Genomic DNA, 10,472 nt, shown 5'->3' with positions numbered 1-10,472 from the left:
ACACACACACACACACACACACACACACACACACACACACACACACACACACACACACACATATATACAACCGATCGATCAAGGTCGCTTATATTCCGCGACGAAATATAAAAATATTCATAGACAATGTATTCGCGATTATTTTGCTATTATCGTGTCTAATAGATAAAATCATTGTAAAAAACTGCGAAAACCATCATTTTTTTGACAAAATAGTGAAATTGATCAAAAATTTAATATTAAAGTGCTATACATATGTATAGAAAGAGAAAAAAAATTACATCCGAGATTTTCCAATATTATTTTGGCGCATTTATTTTCTAATATATTATAATATAAATTCACTATTATGTATTGTATATACAATTATAAATTAATATAAATCTTGTATAAAAAAAACTTCCCGTTATGAATAAATGTAAAAGATAATTTCATAAAAGATCGTAAAAGATAATTTCATAAAAGTACATTAAAAGTATATTACAAGTATATATTAGACGGTTTAATAAAAGATTTAATTCAATGTCAAAAAATAATTTCGATAAACAATTTCTGTGAACAATAAATTCTACATCTTTTAAAATTTTTTATGAATTTTAATCATAAATTTCTAGAGAACTATGTTTTTAAATAACAAATGCTCTTTGATGTATTTAGTTGCATATTCAAACATGCATGTAATTATGTTGCGTACTTTCGTATGTTTAATAATAAAATATAATCTCCGTACAACAAGATTTGAGGTCGCGCATAATATCGAATTCCGATTGCAAATGTAGTTTCGCAAATGTGTTCGTGAGAAGAATCGCGATATCCGTATGTGTATCAAGATTCACTTGCACGCTAACTCTTACAAGTAAACCTTCAGAAATGTCAGAAGCCGATTTTTTCAAAATTTTTACAGTTGTTTCTGACAAAATAAAAATAAATCTGTCATTAATTTTAGCCCAAATTGCGTCTGTCTATTAAAAAAAAATTTTTTTTACATGTTTAAAGCCGATTTTTATATGTTTAAAGCAATATTTCTTATAAATAAATATATACCCGATATTTTGAAGTTCGATACACATATATAGAACACCAAAATAATAATTAAAAATAGTTAAGATACTCAAGTTTTTTTTCATGAGCTCTTACAGAAAGATAGCTGGGAGCTGATCTGGATTAATATTATCCTAACTCATAAAACAAAAAAATCAAAACAATAAAACTAACTAAATCGTTATTATGTAATCTAAATGTGTATCGAGCTTCAAAATATCGGATGACATTTATTTATAAGAAATATTGTTTTAAATATATAAAAATCGGGTATTTATAAAAAATAAAAAAATTTTTTTTTAATAAATAGATGCAATTTGAGTTAAAATTAATGACAGATTTCTTCTTATTTTGTCATAAGAATTGTAAAAATTTTGAAAAAAATCGGCATCTAACATTTCTGAAACTTTATTTGTTAGTGTGGAAAAATTTGCTTTTTATCTTCTCGGTCAATTTTTTAAATCCTTATTGTGAATATCTTAATCAGCTGCTTATCGATGCTGTGCATCGCACGAACCATAATAATAACGTAAAAAAAAAAAGATGAAAACAGCAAAACAAACCCCGCATATACGAGGCCATGAACGGGACCGATAATTGCTATACGATCTCACGATCGATCGGTACTTTCGTTGTTTGTACAAGTAATTTATTATTGAGCGTTACCTCGTTAAGCAACGAGACGAGTACGCGGCATTAACGAAAGCATACGGCCTCCGCCGTGTGGTAATTCTTTAAGATGGCGTGTCGAGGGCCTATAATTCCGACGTATGTACAGCACTTCGTGGCTACACGGGTCACCTTCATCGACCTACTATGATAATTGTCTAATATATTCCTCCTTTTTTCCCCGAGCATCGCTAGGAACTCATCCATCTTCCGTCGAGTGTCGGACATCTCGCTATTCGCGGATAGCATGCTTTTTGTTTGGCTGTGGAAATGCCAAAGTCACGGGAATGTCCGTTGAGTAAAACGCAAAGTAACAATTCAACCTATCGCCGAACTTTAAAGAATTCCTTATTTGTTTTATATGCAATTAATTTTTTTAATTTTGTTGTTGAATTGTTTTGTACATGTGTCGCGTAATAAAACAGATGTATTTTTATATCTGAAAAAATTATCTGAAAATTTCTTAATTTTTCAGATATTTTCGGTTCAAATATTTAAACATACGTTGGAGTATTTTTAAATACAAATTTAAAATAGATTATTAATTTTAATAGATAATTATCATCTGGATTTTTGGTCTTCTTTTTATTTATACTTATTATGAGGAAAAAAATTAAAAGTTATTTATTTAGTCAGACTTGAAGAAGAATTGAGGAAAGAAAAAAACTTTAATAAAATAAGTAACAACGCAAAATTCATTTTTTAACTTCCAAAAAATACAAAAAGAAAACAGAATAAATACGAAAGAAGAGAATCTTAAAAAGAATCTTTTAAAATGAAACAAAATTTATTCCTAAACCCTAAGTCAATCTTATCTGAAGATTTAAAAAAAATTTCAAACAAGACTTACTACTATTTGTGAAAAAAGAAAACATTTTGAGAGATAATTTAAAGATAAAAATCTTTGAATTACGACAAAATTCTCTGAATGAAAATATCTTGAATTCTTCAAATAGAAAGAGATTCTCTGATTCTAGATTTTTATAAAAGGTAAACGCATCGTACATTTGATCGTTTAAGAAAACTCTATATATGAAGAAACAATATCTCGGAAAAAAACAGAATTTATTATAGGATACTTAGTAGAATTTATAGAATTGTAATTTATTATAGGATACTTTGTTGAATTGAAAAGCTGTGACAAAATCTATAATTATCAATATGAACACTTATACACGTCAATGGATGGCACGTTATTATGGCTAAACATGTATAAAATGATTGAATGTGTGCATTCCTTGTGTATCAATTAACCTACATGCGATCGAAGGAAGATACAACGTGCGTGTATGACTCCTACAGCAATAGTGTCACATTATGTCGCATCATTTATTCATATTCGCGGTTTAATTACAAATGGATCTCCGAGGGCTCGGAATAACGTAAACTTCTCTGATCGTGCGAACTGCTCGATATGCGCAGATAAATATCTACGCATTAATCATTCTCACGAAAATTGAATTTACATTTACGCATGTGGTACACTGTACCTCTAATAAAATAAATTAATTGAAAAAAAATGTAATTGTAATTCATTGATGAAGAGACTAAATAATACAATATCACGTGTGATGAATTACGGCGTAATTCTCCTGTCATTCCTGAAAAAAAAAATGGAAAGGTCAAAGGTAATATTTCGCTGAAAATCAATTCTTGCTTGGCCATTTATATAACTTTGTAAAATTATGCCCTGTACTTTAAATTATTGTAAATAAATTGCGCATATCGCGCATGTTTCATTTATCGATTTACGATTAGTCGATGTCTAAGCAAATTGATTGTGATTTCCTAGTCGCTTGATTTCATTGTCAAGATTCGCGCTTTCTGATCGTTCAAATTACTGAAAAATTTAATAACAACCTTCCAAGGCACGATATGTAATCTCCATGGGCATCATTATATGCGATATCGATATATCAGTTTGCGCGCGCGCGTGCGATTCTCATCTAAAAATAACAGGCCACACGCAAATAGTTTGCATATGCATTGGGCCTAACAACATGCTGCCATTTACGCCCGTTTGAAAGTAGGCCAGTCGAATTAGAATTACCTCTATTAACAGGGCAAATTTCTTTTATCGTTTAACATCACATAAGATACGCTTATATCACATTTAACTGGCGTTTTGAAATTCACAAACTGATAATTGTATTTTTCAGAAAAAATTACTTATAATTTAAAATTGCAACAATGAAAGTTAAGATTAAAGATTTAAATTAAATTAATATAATTATTAATAATAATAATTTATTTCTAAGCATATAAAGTAGCATGTTGTACTTCTTGCACATTATAAATATCTTTGATTATTATTATCTTTACTCTTATTAAAAAAAGAATTAAGTCCAAATGAAGACTAAAGGCTTTGACATTAAAAAAAATAATGATACACAAAAAGTCCACATAGTGTTAAAGTATGTTAGTGTTAATGAGAGAGTACTGTACAATATATTGTATAAGATATAAAACAAAATCGTTTTAAAAAACGTGATATAAAGTTAAGATTCTTAAATCTTTCTTGATTTAATATTTCTGAAAATTTAATCTTATTTTATTGTACAGTAATTGAAATTAATAAAATAAAAATTGTGAATTCAATAATTGAGTGTAATCTATTTATTATATTTTCAGCTTCAATTCAATATAGAACTAATGGTAAATTCCTCATTGCAGCAGAGTTCTCTCTCTCTCTCTCTCTCTCTCTCTCTCTCTCTCTCTTTCTCTCTCAAGATTCTCAAGATTGAATGACTCTTATACTTTTTGCTGTTATCCTCTCTCCCTCCTCGATCACATTAACATCAGATTAATAATAGTACGATAATAGATAATAACAGGTACCGTAAAGCCAATCGATAGGATTACTCAAGCAATTAAATATTTACTGCGGCGTTTCGTGCAGCGCAACTTCATTAGTCGGCTATCTAACGATTGTATAAACGACGCTGCATTAAAGCCACACGAAGACTATTCGCTATGATCATGTAACAATCGAATACGGTCGACGAGTTTACGAAAAATTTAAAAATTTATTTCTTCATATCATTAGATTTTAGAGAGAAAGGATTATAAGCTTTAGGTTTATTTCATGAAAGCGTTAGTATGAAAAATGCAGCGATACTTTGTAAAATTATTTTTAAATACCGAATCTACAAGCATACATACTTCAAAATTATTGATCATAAAAAAATTGATATAAAAAATTTTTTTTATAAGGTAAAAATATGGCTAAAAAGGTTAAAAAAAATCTTTGTGTAGAATAATTGCCAGATAACTGTTTCTTATATAACTGGTTTAATAAACCTAATCATGCTTTTAGGTTGTTGTTACTTTTAAAGTTAAGATATTAAAACAAATAAGATATTAAAACAAACAAAGTAAACGCAAAAAAATATACAGCTTCAAGAAATAGTTGCAAAAACAAATTATATGGATATTTCCAGTATGCAGGAAAAATGAATATATGTTTCCAGAAATGAATGGCATGTTCGACATAATAAGTAGTATCTCGGGTACAAAATGAAAGACAATTTCCGTGGCAATTTCCGAGTATAGCATTTTGACTTTTACGTCAAAAATAGCGGCATATTATCAAGAAATCCTGCGTGTTGCAATAAGACGTGCAAAAGAATTTTAGTACACATTATCTATTATTAACATATTTATCTCCATTAAATTCGATTATAATTTTTCGAGAAAATTGTGCGAATTTGTAAATTAGCTATAACTTTAAGTAGATCTTATCATATGTATTTCACACAATGCAAAGATATCTTGGATTCGATTTTAGATACATAAAAAATATAGTTACTCTGATAAAAATGTTCTAATTTATTTATAAGCATATAAAGTGTTGTATTTCTTGCACATTATAAGTATTTTTGATTATTATTATCTTTACTCTTATTAAAAAAAGAAGTCCAAATGAAGACCAAAGGCTTTGACATTAAAAAAAATAATACACGAAAAGTCCATATGATGTTAAAGTATTAATAAGAGAGTACTGTATAAGATACAGATAAGTACGTATAAGATATAAAACAAAATAAAGGACTAAATAAAATGTTAATGGCTTCAATTTCTCGCACTTTATATCACTTCATATCCAAACTTAAACGAAAATAAATGAAAAGTGTCGGCAAGATGGAAAAAAAAAGCGAGAAAACTTAGGTATATTCGTGACGATCGATTTGTTTCGTGGATACGTTGCCGCGTTTTGTTTTGATAATGAATTATTTAAAAGGCTGCGGTGCTTGGCGACAGTTTGAAAGAAATGAAAAACAGTCTATTGAATAATGCACGAATCCGCGAAATTTTTCAGTGGATGATGCCTGCCGGAGCAATAGATGTACTTCGCTGGCCAATGTATACGTTTGCATGACATGAAACCGAAGCACAATGAATGTACATGCAATGTTGTTTATTAATATCCTAAGATTATTCTAATTTTTTTATAAATACACACTCATATAATGTAAAAAAATATATAAAAGTCGAAAAAAATCTGCAAAGTTGAATGATGAATAAAAATAATTTGGATAAAAATAGGATATAATACGACGGAATACAATATGCAACATTATAATACACTGCAATTGACTTTGATTGATCTTTCCTTATCAAGTTTTTATATGAAAAAGATTCTTTCCACTTCCTGTAAGATATCATGTTACATAAACTAACAATTGATATAATTTTCTGAGACAATAATGGGACAAAAATATACAAAGATATATAATGAGAATGTTTTCGAAGCATTGTAAATATTTTTAACGTATGGAAATAGAAGCGTATTATTTTCAAAAAGAACTTTCTGACAAAATTAATCGGTTTTATCATCTTATCGCATCATCACAATGAAAATTTTCATATACAATCACAAATACATATTTAGATATTCCTGTAAAGTTATTCATACATATATATGCGTTCTCAGAATATTCAAATGCAAAAAAAGTGAAATATTATGTAGGATTCTTTCTTCCATATTTTGCTTTTCAAGAAGTTTTAAACTTGTCCGCATTTTTCAATAGAATATATTATAATATTAAATATAATATAACAGTATAAACCTATTGGCCTCATATAAATAATATATCTTATAAACTATTATTTCCGCAAAGATTAAATTAGCAACTGTTTAATAAAGATATAGTGTGTAATAAGTTAAGAATATTATAAAAATTAAACCTGTAAAATTATACCTGTAAAATTATAAAAAATCAGTATAATATTTTCTGTAGTAAAAATTTAAAAATTACAAATTATAACAGCTTTTTCACTGATAAAAATTGAATGCTACACGTATAACATTTCAACCAACTTCTATAAGATGCGAAAGAAACCATAATATTTCAAGTTATAGATCTTATCGCTTAACAGTTAGTTAAAATGCAAATTCCTTGTATCGACGATGGAAATGTAAAAGTTGATATCAGTTGTCTTGGAAGAATATATTTTACTGACATTCTCGATATTCTCGAAGGCGAATATTCTCAGGATATATTCGACTATCGACGTTATATTGTTTGTTATATTGTTTTTCGAATCAGGCCAAAATGATGAGCCCAAAAATAAAGCCCAGAAGAGGTATCTGTTTTCCGATTAAAAATCAAAGATTGCGCCCGATAGATAGACTGATTCGAGCAAGTGTTCGATTGCAGACGGGGGAAGTCCTCAACGTTGTCGAGGATTTGGGGCACGCCAGGTGTCAAAGGCCACGACGCGACGCCAAAATCGATGCTGCGCGAAGAACGGAAACAGGAGGAGTCTCTGACGTAGCATTTTATATTCGTATTTTCTAATTAATGTTTAGCTCTTGATAGTGAACAAATGTATGTAAATTCGTATTTTTACAAATCGTTCGTAAGAAATGTCGGAAAACATGTTAATTGCAGAATGTAAGAAATAATGTCGTTCTGCTCGAACGGAAGTGCAGAATACTCACACAGCGAAATGGTAGACAAAACACAGCCAACCACCGGGATGTTCGAGGAATACGTAGAGGCGCTCCTGAAAAGTCTTGCCCCTCTTATGATGGAACACGTACTTGGCCTTGAAGGCTTGATCGATCGGCAGATAGATCGGGTAATAAGGATCGGGCATGCCGGTCTGATCAGGACTCGGCGGTTCTTCCTCGGCGCCAGCAACCTCATCATCAATGATGTCCTCCTTGCTCTTTTTGCGACGGTATTTCCGTTTCATGGGCGTCGGCACCCGCTTATGATGCGCCTCGCCGAAGCGCGGTGAACGGAAGCGACGTAAGAAAGTGAAACGACGCGCGGGTGAACGCGATTCCTCCGCGTTCGCGCCGTTGTCTTCGGTGTCCTCGGTCTCACTGCCAGGTGTCTTCAACGCGATGTCTTCCGCCTCAAGACCCTGCTCGGCCACGAGCTCGTCTTCGCTACCCTGAAGAGCAGCGTAGGCGGTTGCGGCGCTGCATCGCTTTTCGGCGTGCCTAGAGCATTGGTCCTTGCTTCGTGGAAGACTCTCGTTGTCACCTGGGCATTTCCAAGATTGACATTGGGGCCAAGCTTGAGAGTCAAAGATTGCGCCGCGATTACGACACCGACTCGTTACTCGATCCTTGAGGCTCCAGATTGACGCGATAAAATGTGTCACTTTTCTCATTCAAATTGAGGATTGTTGCTCATACGTCGCGAAGCAGAAAAACAGTTTTAACTGTTGTGTATATAATATAATATCAATGACATATTTCTAAATCTACACGAATGGATAATTTGATTTTATTTTCGAGATGATCATCAATGAGAGAATTCAATTGATGAACCTTGGATGCATCACCGACAACAAATAGATAGATCAGTCATCGTGCGGAGATTATCAAATATTTGATGCGGCCAGAAGCATTTGCAATTCTAACCACTGGAGAACCACGGAGTAATATTCCATCCTGTAATGCGCACGAAAATCCGCCTGCGATCAAGAAGCTTATTTGCGAAATAGGATCGATAAGAACATCTGTTATTAAATGCATTCTTCTGAATAAAACATTTTAGAGAATGATGTGAAAATTACAACAAAGTAATTTAAACGGAACTTTGGTTAAAGTTCTGTAATTCTGTGTTTATATTTAGTCAGACAATTTTTATTTCTTTTATATTTTGTGTTTTGTCTTTTATATCTTACAGGATCATATATGTGAGAAACACAATCTGTAGAAATCAATGTCTTAACCAATATAGTTGGATCTGAAGTGTATGATTCTGCATGAATTTATATACTACGTAAAATGTAAAATGCGCGCCGAAATGATTTTTCGGTCTGGAAACGCAAACTCTACTACATTACTGCAGTAATATCACGAGTTAAATTGAATAGCAATTTAACAATTTGATGCTTTTTCTCGGATTCCCGGCTGAGGTAATATTTTTCGCAATAAGAATTAATTATTTACAAATTTTAATACATCATCCAGCATTATTAAGATCTAAGATGAAAAAAATCAAATTGTTAAATTGCTAATCAATTTAACTCGTGATATTACTGCGGTAGTTTAGTAGAGTTTGCGTTTCCAGACCGAAAAATCATTTCGGCATGCATTTTAAAGGACATACATTGTATATAAATTCATACAGAATTCATACAAGCACTTAAGACCCAGCTAAACCGTTTAAAATATTGATTTCTATATTTTATTTTTTACTTAAAAAAAACAACTATTATTTAATTTATATGTAATTAAATAAAATATTTTTGTATCTTTTCATTAAACAAGTTTAATGCTATATTAATAGAATAAAAATATTTTCATTATAATTGTCATCATTTTCAAGTTTTACATTTAATAGTCGCAAAAAGAGTGCTCCTTTTAAAAGATGAAGTAGCAAGCACAATTACCGCAGTTCCAAGTTCTTTACTTCAACTTTTTTTGAAATGAATGACTTGTCATAAAAATTTCTTATTCCTAATGGCAAACGGCAAGATTGAAAAACCGAGAAGATCGTGCCAAAAAAAAGAATCATTTGGTTGCAATGTCTTATACGAAAAATAGAAGAGATGCATTTAATATTAAAAAGAGTATTTGCCGCGATTAACATTGATAGTGAAATAACGAAACATCAATATTGTACATATGCGTTTTTCTCACGTCTTTCCATATTACGGTTGTCATGTATCGGCGACTGTATAAACAGCCTCTGTATAAAGGTCAATGGCGCACACATACTTTAATCAATCTCATAAATATTAAAGTGTTTTAATACATTAAAAATTTTTATATTCAGAAAATATTTACATCATTAGTTACTCAGAATAAAACGTCAATTTTATTTCTCGACAAAAAAGTCACGAGTTTATTTTTACGAAAAAATTTACTACAATATTAAAATATTGACTATTTATATGATTTCCGTGAAATCATTAAGTTTAACACCTTGCAAAGAGAATTACTGATAATTACACACAAAATATTATACTGCAATATGATGTAGCGTTATAAAAAAAAACATATGTATATAATATCTATCCTGTGTACGACAGGACGGAGGAGAGTAGAATTATTAGGAAGGCGGAACAATAGAAACCACAAATCCGACTCGCGTGCTTGTACATTAACGCGAATGAATTGTCTGTAGAGCTCTATTTATAAAAACATTCACATCTTTCGTCGTTTCTTTCTTCTTTTCAGACGACGAGATAAAAATTCCGTCACATGAACAGATTCAATCGTGTCGAGCCTCGAGTATCGAGCTAAGAGACACTGTCATATCCCCTTCCCTTCCCTCCCTCCCTCTCTCTCTCTC

The 10,472-nt window shown here is 31.0% G+C and overlaps 1 protein-coding gene across 1 annotated transcript in view; it reads right to left on the bottom strand.

Moving 5' to 3' along the window:
* Nucleotides 1-10,472, bottom strand: part of LOC105624544 (potassium voltage-gated channel subfamily KQT member 1) — a 40,262-nt gene that overhangs the window by 27,405 nt on the left and 2,385 nt on the right. Inside the window, exon 2 of the mRNA XM_012205905.1 lies at nt 7,655-8,207. Coding sequence (XP_012061295.1) covers nt 7,655-8,207 — 553 coding nt within the window. The remainder of the gene's footprint in view (nt 1-7,654; nt 8,208-10,472) is intronic.

The sequence above is a fragment of the Atta cephalotes genome, assembly GCF_000143395.1.
Source record: "Atta cephalotes unplaced genomic scaffold scaffold00081, whole genome shotgun sequence".
NCBI lineage: Eukaryota > Metazoa > Arthropoda > Insecta > Hymenoptera > Formicidae > Atta > Atta cephalotes.
Note: the sequence above shows the minus strand (reverse complement) of the source record. Positions and strands in the feature narration are given on the sequence as shown.